Source organism: Capsicum annuum, chromosome 8 (assembly GCF_002878395.1).
Source record: "Capsicum annuum cultivar UCD-10X-F1 chromosome 8, UCD10Xv1.1, whole genome shotgun sequence".
Taxonomy (NCBI): domain Eukaryota; kingdom Viridiplantae; phylum Streptophyta; class Magnoliopsida; order Solanales; family Solanaceae; genus Capsicum; species Capsicum annuum.
Genome location: NC_061118.1, coordinates 158,331,228 through 158,344,814, shown reverse-complemented (window position 1 = coordinate 158,344,814; position 13,587 = coordinate 158,331,228). Strand labels below are relative to the sequence as shown.

Genomic DNA, 13,587 nt, shown 5'->3' with positions numbered 1-13,587 from the left:
AATTGAAACCAAGATTGTTGGAAGTTTTGTTCGGGTCCAGTTACATCCTGGGAAGCGTAATTCTGATCATCAGCTTGTGCAAATTACAGGTTGTTTTAACAAATGACTTCATTCTTTGATTTGTCTCTTTGATTTGTCTTGAAATAGTTGCTAACATCCCTCGGTGGACTGCTGTGAATATGTCTGAATGCTGCATTATGCTCATGTCTTCCATACTAAATTTTTGGATAATCGGACATTAACTAGCTAGAAAACCTGTTTTTTTTCCTAACATAAATGATTTATCTTCCCTCAATCTACTTTTTTTTTTTATAACCGTGGTGTCCAGTCAGCTTGCACGCACCCCGATTAATCCACGGTATACCTGCCACCTCTCGCCATCAACATGTACCAAGTTACTCTGTCCACCAGGCTAGAACAAATGGGAAGAAATTTATTAGTGTTTGTCTCTGATGCTAATTGAACCTTGAACCTCATGGTGCGCAGCCCAACTTCATTGAACCACTAGACCTCACCTTGGTGCATTCCCTCAAACTAATTTGTTTACACTTTTTGCTGCTATCAGCACATGAAATAAAAGTTGAAACTCCAAACTCGTTTTTTCATCGTTCCATGAACTGAATCTCCTTTGGGTTTGTCATTATTGTGTTATTAAAATTAAGAGAAGAGTTCATTCTTAACACTCTCTATATTTAGTTTGGAACATATGAACTTTCCTTATAAATTATTTTACTTTGTCTGCCAATGTTGCATGATACTATTACTCTTTGGGGAGTAGAATTATTTCTTTCGTTGACTACGATCTGTCAAAATATGTTTGTTAAATTTTACCAAAATAATTGTGATAAGCAATAATTAATATGTCGTTTTCAAATATGTAGATATTATTTTAAAAATAGTAAAACATTGATGTCGGGATTCACATATAGAAACTGATGAGTTGATTCCGGATTATACCACTCTTTTTGGGACCAAGGATGATCATTGCTAAACTAAAACAAGTTACTCTTCAACCCAAAGAAGTGTAGAAGACCTAGTTTGACTAACAACAAAGGTTGAGATTAAAGTAGGTTACAAATGTAAGAGGACTAGGAGAAATTTGAAAGTAGAAATTTGATATGTGAATGGGGTGGATCAAATTGATAAATAGATATGACGTGATGAAATAATACGGATCAATCTATTAAAGAAGCTCGGTAAATTTGGAAGAGAAAAGAGCAATAAAGTCACGTAAATGGGGTGGAGAGTGTGTCAATGATCATAATGTTATTCTCATCTTATAAGTATTAATGCAGAATATTCTTTATCGAAAAAGAAGTATAAATCTAGGATTTTATGTTACATTGAAATCTTAATCTTGAGCAACAATTTTTCTTCTGAACTGACATCGTTCTTGTTTGAGGAGTGTTCTCAGCTATCGAGCATGGATCAAGCGATAAGTGCAGCCCTGAAAGTTTTGTTCAAGTTTCAGATATGGCCAGAAATGTTTGCTTGACCATGCTTTCTGACGGTGAGATTAAAAAGGTACCCCACTTCATCTTTCGCGGGCATCTGTCTAAGCAAACTCTACTAATGATTTGACATGATTTTAACGCTAATCAGCTATATATATCTAGCAAACGGCTGTGAATATTTTTGTATGCCTGCTCAGAAATCTATTGTACTGCTCATTTTGAGGAGGCAGATATACACCTAAGTTGCTCGGACTCTTAAAAAATGTCTATGGGTGTGTGTCGGATCCTCCAAAAATAGTGTATTTTTGAAGGATCCGACACAGGTGCAACAACAATTTTGGAGAATCCGAGCAACTTAGATATACACAACACTTGATCAAAGTTTTGCCATGTTCAGATACTTATCGCTCTTCTAACTTAGTGTTGGATTAAACTGCTAAAAGCAGACTGCGAAAAAGTTGTTACTTTTGGATGTTGGTTATTTTCCAGGTTATATTTTTCTCTTCTAAAAATATCAAATGCTTTCTCTTGTTTTGAGAAGTTTTTGCCATTGGCGGTCTCAGATTTTTGTGTTAGTAGCGTCAAAATAGATTTCACACTGGGAAAAGATCCCGATTGCAGACGATGATAGGAAGTGTGGCATGTGGATATGCTATCCTTTTCTATTTTGAACAGAAGTAAATAGCTTATTAACCCGTCTACAGGTGTAATCTGCCCCACTGAAGTCGTAACTTCAAAGGTTTTCTAGTTATGGTATAGACCTACTAGGAAGGTTCCTACTGCTTATTCCCTTTTCCAGTTACTTTTCAGTTGAGAATTCTGATGATCATTTTGATTCTTGAACTGAGGAAACAAACTGATTGAATGTTTCTAGTAGTCTAGATCTTAATGGAAGCTAGTTTTTGTTTCAAAAAAAAACAAACAAACAAAGAATACAACTTAGCATCTCCCCTTAGTTGATTTGAAGCAGTACTTGAGAAACATCAGAACAGTGTGGAACTACCCAGTGACTAAGCTCTATCAAAAAACTTTTGTGGTAAACCAAAATTCAATGTATTTTGACATTTTTCTCTGTTTTTCAGGAAGAATGTGATGAGCTAAAAGAGAAGGTGAAAGCAGGCCTTGTTAAAAAGCTTACAATTGTAAGTTTTTTTTTGCTTGCAGCTTGACATAACTATTACGATGAAACATAGTCGAGATATTATTTTTTGTCTGAAAGCTATAGTTTAACTATCATTTCTAGCATAAAATATCACCAAATAAATGACTCATCCAAAAAGTAATCTCTCTGTCCTCGCTGCTCGGTGCAAGTTCTGTTGCCTCTCGAACAACCCAATTTTTCTTGCATTATATAGCGTCTCTCCTGTCTCAGCTCTTCAGGCAGCGTGCTGCTTGCAACATACCACATGCTCTCTTGCCTTGTTCTAGGTTTCATCCTTCCCACAAGAGTGACTGCTCTTGGTAATATTCATGTCCTGTCCTGTGACCCCTCTGGTGGGAAGGAACTAGTAGACCCTGGCTGATTGGTGGCACCCAATTCTATACCAGTTCTGGAAAGGTCTCTGATCAAGGGAGAACTCTAGAGTGGCCAAGTGAATTCTCAATCTTCTTCTTCTTTTAATCCTCGTCCCTTCTCGCTGTTGATGGGAAAATGAATCGCTGTAATGCGAATAGGTTTTCCATTCGTGGTCTCTGGTACTAAATATTCCGTGTACTCTATAGTGTCCTCTGTTTGTTTCACCAAGTAATAGTGCCTGCTACCTGGTCTTTATCATCGTGTTCCATTTCAAATTAAAAGCAGGCCTCACTGAATTCTACTGTCTTCTTTCTTTTTTAGCAAACTCTACAGCACCGCCTCCAATAAAGTGTGTTCCTATCATCTGCATGTTACATGGATATTCTTTTCCTCCAAAAGGATAAGACAACTTTAGAATTGCCTTATTGAGAAGGTCACAAGATTGAGTATAACTGGGCACTGAATAAGTTAATACTACCACAGATCAGCCGAACAACATGATTCAGTAGTGGGTTACGTGGATCTATGCACTTCTCGCCTAGTGTGGGAGACAATAAGGGACAGTTAAACACGGTGCTTTTGTAGTTCCCATTTTACTATATGGGGAGTCCTTTGGGATTTCATCTTTTTGGAGAAAGTTACCACTTCACTTATAATCTTAATCTACTAGCAAGGGATACTACTTTATAATTTGCACTTGGTTTTTTCGTTCTCCTCACTTATGGACATGGATATATTCCCTGAGCCACTGAGTAGTTTTCAGTGATGGTGAGAATCAAATAAAAAAATTGCTTCCTCTGATACCATTTTGAATTGTGTGTGTTACGTCCATTAAATGTTTTAGCTATTAGAGAGCTGATAATTTTATTTGAGTCTTTTACATTTTTAAAAAGGATATAAGCTCAATTCCTCAATTTTTCCAGTTATAGTTAGCTGTACTCCAATTCCATTTAGCACTACTATAAAACTTCATATCCTATTTGCAGGTGGAGCTTGAACAGAAGGCAAAAATCCTTCACGAGGACATCACAAAGCATGTATGGATTCATAATTTATTTCCTTAGGAACTTCTTGTTTCTTTGGGTGGTTTGTAGCTCTACGAATTTATACTCCATTGACATGATAATAAAAAATATTATCATGCAATAAAGATCAAATATTGTAAGATGATTACAGCTTCCATGTCAGTAACTTGAAAATATTAGTGACCTGTTTATTTTTATCTTTAAGCAATTTGTTTGCGGAACATCTAAATATCTGATGACACCTTCACTTTTAATGTCAGCGGATTGCTCAAGAGCTGGTGTTGTTGCAGAAGCTTATTAATAATGCAAATGAGAAAGGATGGAGACATAAATATCCTTTTTCCCTTTCTTGGGTGCCTAAATTAATAGTATTTGGCAGAACACTAAACCAGTCCCAAGGATGGAAAGTTCTGCACAGATTTGGTAATTATCTTCCGTGTTTGGTCTTCATCATGACTTTCTATGGTCACCAATGCTCATCCTAACCCATATGTTCCTCTTTTATCATCTTATCCTTCATGCCCTAATTTGTCTCTGTGCACTGTTGTCTTTCTGTACTTCGTCGTGGTCCATTCTGCAAAGAAAGCAAAGTGTTTCCTTAACCCCATTGGTGTTTACAGTTAATCAGTACATTTGGAGAAGCCAGATCCTAAAGACAACTGCATACCTGTCATCTCAGCTGGAGAATATTCCTCAAGTGATCCCAGAGGAAGTTGAGCTTGAATCTCCTGATACGAATGACAATCAGGTGCAACAATGTTCCGATGAGACAACCTCAATAAAGCAGCAGGACATTCCCAGAGTGACTCCTGAGAAAGTACATCTTGAACCACCGGCCAAAGATGAAACGGATGGCATTAAGATGCACGAATGTGGAAATGAGGCAACTCCTGCTGAAGATGGAGCGCCTTGCTCTGGTAGTTGGTAGATGTAATGATGCTTTGTACAACTCCCTATCGTCTCCTTCCTTAGTCAAATTGGTGTTGTTAAGACTTTCCGGGAAAACTTAAGTAGCTCGTCTCTAATGGGGGGAAGATCCTTCTATCAGTTGCAGGTCTTTCCTTGGTACTTCGATTTTAGTTTCTACAAAGATTATTCAGTTAAGAAAAACCAGTTGACGTCATTTTGAAGTTACATTTGCAGATTTTCTCTTAGCCTATCTCATGATTCATGACAAATGGATCAAGGTGCATATGTTGCAATGTTTTTTCTTTTCGATTTTGTGTAACTTATATTTCTCTCTGAGAAAATGCAAGTCATCTTCTGATTCTGGAAGGAGCTGCATGCATTTATTTATCTTGTGTTTTAATCTTTTTATTTTTAATACTTTCCATGTAGTCATTCTAATACTTGCATGGATCAAATTACATTTATCTTTTTGTGCGTTTTAAATAATGCGCTAGCCAAGATTAATAGTATTTTCTTTCGGAAGATTAAATAACACTCAACTTCAAGGTACTTTTAACACTATGTTGCTCGAACTCTTGAAAAATGTTGATGGATGCGTGTCGGATCCTCGAGCAACTTAGCTTTAATATACTTTATTAATCACCTTGTAAAGAGGCACATTGACACTTCAATATCTTTGAAATCCATGGCTTTGATTGTATATAACTGCATAAAGGATGAAATTTTATGTTCCTGTCTCTCATAAAGAGAAATTAGATTGATAAAAACAAAACCAAAAGATGCCTTTTTGACTTAATTGCCTAGAGAACTATGATGATAAATTAATATTATTATCTATTAGTAAACTTGAGCATGGAAATATCATATACTGATATTAATCAAAGAAAATATATTGTTATATCTATCGTAACTAATAAATTGCTACCGATAATTGACGAACAAGCCTTGCTTTACCTGGGCAAAGAAACAAATTGTGAGTGCTTTGTCTTTCTTCAAAATAATACACTTGCTAACTATACTAACATGGAACGATGCTATTTGGAGAGACCTTAATTAGTTAAGTAGTTAAATTCTTGAATAGATTTCAAAATTGTCAATTTCTCCTAAACTGGATACTTTGTTGACAATATTGGAAACCTCAAGAGGCACAGAAGAAAAATTAGATAAACTTGGAGACCATAATGCAATATTTCCGTCAGTAAAAAAAATCACCAAGCTCCATTGACAACGCAAAGTTTCTTTAGCATAAATTGGAAGAAATTTTGAAATGGGTTACTCAAGAGAAGGCATTGCATGGGCTTTTGGAGGTATTGTTTTGCCCTTTTTGACTCTTTTTACCTCCATATTGTGTCTTTTATCATATTCATTAGTCATATTTTGTTTCAAAGATAACAACTTTAATGTGTTTTTCTCAAGGAAAATTAAATGGCAACCTAGTAAAAATGGTAAATAACTTGATAACGTAGTTTAAATTACACTAGTAATGAACCGCCAATGGTATATACTAACTTAAATTTATTGTACAATAATAGACCGTTGTGGTTCGGCCTTTCTCTGACGCTGCGTGTATCTGGAGATTTAGTACAAAATTTTTTCTTTGTGTTCTGACCTTGAGAGTTTTCTTTGTTTTGATCATCAGGTGGACACATTAACCCTGGTGTTAACATTTGGTCTGTTTCTGGCAAGGAAATTGTCCCTATCCAGGGCAATGTTCTACATTGTGATGCAATGTCATGGTGCAATTTGTGTGCCAATGATGTCAGCCGTGGTTATACCAAGGGAGATGGCCTTGGTGCTGAGATTATTGGTACTTTTGTTCTTGCCTGCTGTGTCTTATGTGCTGCTGATGCCAAGAGAAATGCCAGAGACTTCCATGTCCCTGTGAGTACTTATAGTTGATTAGTCATTTTGTGCTTTAGATTTTACAGTTGAGCTAGTTATGTACATTAACTCATGGTTGTGTTTTTGTAGATTTTGGCTCCTCTTTCAATTGGATTTCCAGTGTTCTTGGTTCATTTGGCCACCATCCTTATCACCGGCACTAACCCTGTTAGAAACCTTGGTGATGCCATTGTCTACAACGGAGAACATGCGTGGGATGACCATGTAAGTTTTACTTCCATGCATCGCACCCAAGGGTGTGGCCTAGTAGTTAATGAAAGGGGTTAAGCACCTGAGGTCTCGGGTTAAGAACCTTAGTTCTCAGTTCAAATCCCAGTAGAGACAAAAAACTCTAGGAGATTCTTCCCTTATGTCCTAGCCTTAGTAGATAGATTACCGGATATCTATTGGTGGTGGGAGGTGGGACGTATCCCGTGGATTTAGTCGAGGTGATTAAAAGCTGACCTGGAAACCACAGATATAAAAAAAAGAGTGTTTCGTTTATGCATCAATGGATGTGGTTATATTATTTTAATGGAGTATAATTTTTAGTAAAAAATGTAGTTATACTAAATGACTAGGATGAGTTTAAATGGAGCGACATGCACAATAAGGATTCATAGAGCCAATGACACTTGCTTGAGATTGAGGCATAGTTATCGACTATGAGCTATTTTATTGATTTGTTCATTGTTGTTTTAACTTTCATGAGGAGGTTAAAGATTTCCCCTTTTTCTTTTTCTTGAAAATGGAGTGGATTTTCTAGGTGGAGCCATTCATTGGAACTACACTTGTTGCCTTGTACTTTGAACTCTGTTTTGTCTGACTTAGCTCCTCTACTTATAATTGTGGTTCTTTCTTTTTTTATTTTATTAATTTTTTTTGGGAGAACATCACTTTATTTCGTCGGTCCACGCTTCAATTGGGCCGTGGGCGGTAAAGGGGGTATTAGAGTGGGTGAAAGACTTAGGGGTGGACGTTCGGTTCTTTCGGTTTTCGATTTTTCAATAGCGTGCACCGAATACCGAACCAAACTACTTCGGTTCGGTTTAATTCAGTTTTTTAAATTCTATTCTTTGGTATTTTAAATAATGTCAACAATAAGAAGCAATAAATAAACCTCACGGATGAATTAGAAGAAAACTGTCAACTATATCGTCCCAATGGAAAGACAACTAATGTAGATTTGTTTTGAGTAAATGCATGGAGATTTTTCTACTATGGCAAATGAACACCATCTTATGTTAATTATATTTCTTGTACATCAGCATAAAAGTCATCGGCAAGTTCTATTAAACCAACTGTACCCCTGCCAACTTTCAACAGCATGTTGTTCAATGCGTTTTTTCCCCTCTAGTTGACTCCAGCAAACGTTAACGATATCCAGGGAATTAATATGGTAGATTGATTAAGGACTAGACATTATTCTCATAAATCAATATAACTAGCTGCATACACATAAAAATTAAAAGAACTAGAAAAATAAGGCGTACACTGACTTCTTGTTGAATACATTCTATTTAAACAATTTATTCTGAGCAATATATGCATAGAGGATTTCTTCTACAAATTTAACATCATTTAGATAAGGAAATATCTTTTTTGATTTAGTCATTTTGTATCTTTATTTGAAAAATTATTTATTTATGTTTTTTAAAAAAAATACTTCGGTTCTTCGGTGCACCGAAGTATCAAAATCCTAAAATGGAGAACCAAATCAATGAACCGAAGTTAAATAGAACCGAAATCGAAGAACCGAATTAATTCGGTTCAGTTCGGTCCGATTTTTGTTTTTTCGGTATTTATGCCCACACCTAGTGAAGTCCCACATTGGTTGGGGAAATGAACTGTCCGTTTGTTTATATGGACTTGGGGAAATCCTCACCGTATGAGCTAGATTTTAGGGTTGAGTTAGGCTTAGGCGCCATATTCTTATATAATATCCTAGTTCTACTCTCCAGTTGGGCCCTTGGGCATGAAGGGGGTGTTAGAGTGGGTGAAAGTCCCACATTGGTTGGCAATGGACTGGTTGTTTGGTTATATTGACTTGAACAATCTTCTTCTCATGAGCTAGATTTTGGGGTTGAGTTAGGCCCACATGCCATATCTTTACTGGCAAAAAGAAAAAGAGCACAAACTCGGAAAGCACACAAAACTCGTAACTTCCATTAGACAGTAACACAAATCTCTCTAAAAAAGGTGAAAGAGAACAAATGGAGATTTATGGTCCTGTCTAATAAATAAAAAGAGAGAAAATATAAATGCATGAACCAATTTCCATCGACCTTAAAAAGCAAGAACACATGAACCAAATGAATAATTATTTATGCGTTAAACAGATAAAATATGAATAATTTTAAAGGGATTTTGAGGTATTAACTTAAACATTTGTAGCAGTTACTACTAAACATTGTTTTGATCATTAATCGTCATAAAATCCAAACTGACAAATGTTTCCACTCTTTTGTCTAGTTGTTTAGCGTGTGTCACCAATTCATAAGCATAACTTTCTTGAAGCATCATTCTATTAAGCAATTACTACTAAACATTGTTTTGATCGTCATAGTTTCAAACTGACTAGTGTTTTCCTTCTTCTGTCTAGTTGTTGAGTGTGTATCAGCAATTCATAAGTAACTGATTGCTATAATCCAAGAATAGATTTCTCCCATCCAAGGGACTTTCTTGAAATATAACAGTTTTTAAGCAATTACCACTAAACATTGTTTTGATCGTCGTAGTTCCAAACTGGTAAGTGTTTCCATTCCTTGCCTAGTTGTTGAGTGTGTGTCAGCAATTCATAAGTAACTGATTGCTGTAATCCAAGAATAGATTGCTCCAATTCCAGTGGTATAACTTTCTTGAATAGGATTCTTCTATTCAAAAACCGTATCAAATAAATCTCCTTTTTTCTTCTACCCCAATTCTCTCTTTTTTCTTGCTACCCCCAATTCTCTCTCTTTTTGGTTACCTCCAATTCTCTCGTTTTTCATTAGTCCTTTTTCGTTATCCCCCAAGTTGTAACAAAAAGAGTGTCTAATTGAATTGTACAGATCTGTCTAGATTTTAATTGTATAGATATAAGTTAAAGCGAAGAAAGTTGTTAATCAATGAGGTAAAGAAATCCATTTACATGGAGCAAAATCTCTCTTTTAGCATTTGATCTTTTAGTTTAAAGAAAAGTAGAGGCTAATCAAGTCTCTGTTCAATGGTTGATGTTATTATTGAGCAAAACTTTTCGGCTTTCTTTTGAAGAAGGTAGTGAGTTGCACGTGGATCTATTTTGTTAGACCAGTAAAGCAGATCTTTTTTCCTTGATGTGATTTTTATGACATCTTTTTGTGATGAAAACAACATTCATGTTTTTTTTGGTCCATGGGTTCAAGAAGTTCTTGAAAATCTGTAATTTTTGTTGCAATTCTTAAGATTTCTTCAGAATTTTGTGTTAAGAGAACCTGCTTGTCTGCTGTGTTTTGCTGATGGGTATTTCATTCTCCGCGGTAATCAACCTTGAATTTTCTTATCTGTTAATATATATTATTTTCTTCTATTTTTTCTGAAAGGGAAAAAATTACACCAAGAATCGCTATATCTGCATTTTACTTTTGATTGCCTGGATTAATCAAGGGGATTTTCTTAATTACAGTGAAGGAGGTCTCTGGTAATTCAATTTCAAGAAACCCATCTGCTACAAATGGCGAAGAAGGGGGGCAAGAGAATTTTCAACAAAGAAGAAATTGCAGAAGATTGGTGTTTTGATTGTAAAGATGGAGGAGAGCTCATGATTTGTGATTATGGGTTAGTCATTTTGCTTAACAAACGTATTTTTTTTGGTATATTTGAAGGAACATACTGGACGACGGGTACATCATTAGGAAACATTTTAATTTCTTTTTCCGCGTTGAAAAGGATGCATTTTCCAACTCTAGGTCAAAATTACCACTCGGTTTGGTGGGTTTCACCTGGAATGTGGTGAACATTTACTTTTATGGAACATAAAGTCTTTAGATTCTCTAATGTCAATTTAACTTCTTTGAAACTCGGATTTATAAATTTAAACTCGGATTTATAAATTTACTCATGTCAACTTGACTTATATGAAGCATATGGAAGTCTATGGTTAAATAATGACAAACAAGCCCTTTAATTTGACTTACGAAACATATAGAAGTCTATGGTTAAATAATTATGAACAAGCCCTCTAATTTTGGCACTAGCAGCTTTATCGGGAAATTTCTCATCTTAGTAGGAACTTTCCAAAGAAGTAGCTTATTAACCTTCCAAAGAAAGTACATTACAAATAATATTCAAAGTGTACAAGATGCCTATTCTAAACCCTAGAGTAACAGTGTAAGCAATCTTCACTACACATAGTCCTTGTACAAAATGAAATTCAGTTTTGTGGGGTTCATCAACTCCTGTCACAATTGCAATTCCTTACACTGTGCACTGTGACTGATTACATTTGGTGCTTAGGTTCACCCTGTGACTCGGTGATTCTTTTTCTACATGGACTTCTACTAAATAATATATTTTCGACTCTGCAGGAAATGCCTGAAAGTTATTGCAACTCTGGATGTCACCCTTATTCTTATAGAGAGGGATCATGGTACTCCACCTCCAAGCCTCGGGCATCTTTGCCGTCTTGAAGATTTCATTAAACAATCCAGTCGACCACCTTACACCAGCCTCTCCAACAAACTTCCAAAACTCCACCGGTATCTCGTCCGGCCCCGTCGCCCTACCCCTTCGCATTCTGCGAACAGCCTCTCTAGCCTCTTCTACCTTAAAACGTCTACAATAGCTAAAATCTCGACACTCCTCTGAGTGCTCCAGTTCCCCTAACACAATAGCTCTATCCCCTTCGTCATTCAAGAGCCTATGAAAGTACGACTGCCATCTATTCTTAATGTGGCCGTCCTCCACCAACACTCTACCGTCCTCCTCCTTAATGCACCTCACCTGATCGAGGTCACGACCCTTCCTCTCCCCTAGCCTTAGCGAGTCTAAACAACTTTTTCTCCCCTCCTTTCCCCTGTAACCCTGCATACAAGCTCTCAAAAGCGGCCGTCTTAGCTGCCGTGACTGCTGACTTAGCCTCCTTCCTAGCTAGCTTGTACTCTTTCTTGTTTACCCGTTTTTCTTCTTCGTCCTTACTCTCAACCAATTTAGCATACGCCCCTTTCTTGGTCCCCACTTTCTTCTCCACCTCTTCATTCCACCACCAATCCCCCCGATGATGCCCGGCCCGGCCCCTAGAAACACCCAACACCTCACTTGCATTCTCCGTGATGCACCTAGCCGCCCTATCCCACATACTATCCACGTCCCCCCTACACTCCCACACCCCCATTCCCGCCAACTTCTCCCCTATCTCCCACGCATTCACTAGCGTCAAACCGCCCTACTTAATTCTAGGTCTACACTCCTTACTCCTCTTCTTTCTATTCTTCTTTATACCCAAATCCATAACCAAGAGCCTATGCTGGGTCGAAAGATTCTCACTCGGGATGACCTTACAGTCCTTACACAACGCCCTATCCCCTTTCCTAAGCAACAAAAAGTCAATCTGAGTCCTGGCTATCGCGCTTCGAAAGGTGATCAGGTGATCGTCCTTCTTCGGGAAGCCCGAGTTCACCACCACCAGCCCAAAGGACCTCGCAAACTCCAATAGAGTAGCCCCCTCTTCATTTCTCTCCCCAAAACCAAAACCACCATGCACATCACCAAAGCCTCCCGGTAACGCCCCGATGTGCCCGTTGAAATCTCCTGCTACAACAATCTTCTCCGAGCTAGGCACGCCTCTCACCACCTCCTCCAAAGCCTCCCAAAACCGCATCTTCTCCTCCCCCTCCGATCTCACTTGCGGCGCATAGGCACTACACACGTTCAGGGTAAACCCCGAATGACCAACTTAATAGTCATCAACCTATCGTTGATCCTCTTCACCTCTACTACCTGACCTCTAAGTTTTTCATCTACTAAGATGCCAACTCCATTCCTACGCCTCTCGCTCCCAGAGTACCACAGCTTGTAACCATCCACCTCCCTAGCCTTAGACCCTACCCACTTGTTCTCTTGAACACACGCAATATTGATCCTCCTCTTTCTAAGAATCTTCACAAGCTCTATGGACTTACCCTGAAGGGTTCCTATATTCCAAGACCCAACCCTCAGCCTACCATCACTATCCACACGCACTCCACTACCCCCCCGCGGCCAAACCTTGGCCTCCCTCCCACTCCCGCCCTTTCCTCATCCCCCGCCCCCACCACGGCCCCACGCCCCAACCCCCTCGGACATGACCCTATCCAACCATTACCGCCCACAGCCACAACTACACGAAAGTATAAGAAAATATAAAGATATAAACGATGGTAGTAGCAAAGCAGCAGCAAGAAATACAAGGCTCACACAAATTCAAAGGAATAATCCAGGAACAAAATTAAACTCAACTAGAGAGCAAACACCACTGGACTCAACACCCACAGCCCCAAAAACAGATTCCCAAGCCGATAACCCAATCCAAAGCAGTGCAAGAAACGACCACAGCAACAACAGACAACAGACAATATCAACAAATCCAACGCAAGTCAAGGTACAAGGGCTACTACTAGCATAATACGAAGAATGAAATAACAAAGGTTAGAAGTCACCGAATTACGCTTGTAAACCAAGCCGGAAACCAAAGCCCAGCGTTGACCGGGTTCCGGGGGATTCAGGTGCTGAGATGGAGTTGCGGCTGCTGGAGACCGAGGGAACTGGTCGTTGTTTGGGTGCTGCGGCTGCTGGCGACCGAGCGGCG

At 38.2% G+C, this 13,587-nt stretch overlaps 3 protein-coding genes across 3 annotated transcripts in view; all 3 read left to right on the top strand.

Annotated features, from left to right (window-relative positions):
* Window positions 1-5,291, top strand: part of LOC107839847 (uncharacterized protein At5g08430-like) — a gene marked incomplete in the record, with an annotated part of 10,491 nt that extends 5,200 nt beyond the window's left edge. The window contains 6 exon segments of the mRNA XM_047394823.1: window positions 1-89; window positions 1,415-1,524; window positions 2,537-2,596; window positions 3,957-4,007; window positions 4,256-4,326; window positions 4,614-5,291. Coding sequence (XP_047250779.1) covers window positions 1-89; window positions 1,415-1,524; window positions 2,537-2,596; window positions 3,957-4,007; window positions 4,256-4,326; window positions 4,614-4,923 — 691 coding nt within the window.
* Window positions 5,292-5,427: 136 nt separating this feature from the next.
* On the top strand, window positions 5,428-10,512 carry LOC107839850 (probable aquaporin PIP-type pTOM75). Its single transcript, XM_047394826.1, has 4 exons — window positions 5,428-6,211; window positions 6,544-6,785; window positions 6,876-7,010; window positions 10,429-10,512. Exons 1-4 carry the CDS (start codon window positions 6,172-6,174, stop codon window positions 10,429-10,431), a joined length of 420 nt encoding a protein of 139 aa, XP_047250782.1. The 5' UTR covers window positions 5,428-6,171; the 3' UTR covers window positions 10,432-10,512.
* A 2,576-nt stretch (window positions 10,513-13,088) lies between these two features.
* The window catches only part of LOC107879399 (uncharacterized protein At5g08430), a 4,674-nt gene continuing 4,175 nt past the window's right edge, over window positions 13,089-13,587 (top strand). The window contains exon 1 of the mRNA XM_047394825.1: window positions 13,089-13,380. The gene's annotated coding sequence lies outside the window, so the exon portion shown is untranslated. The remainder of the gene's footprint in view (window positions 13,381-13,587) is intronic.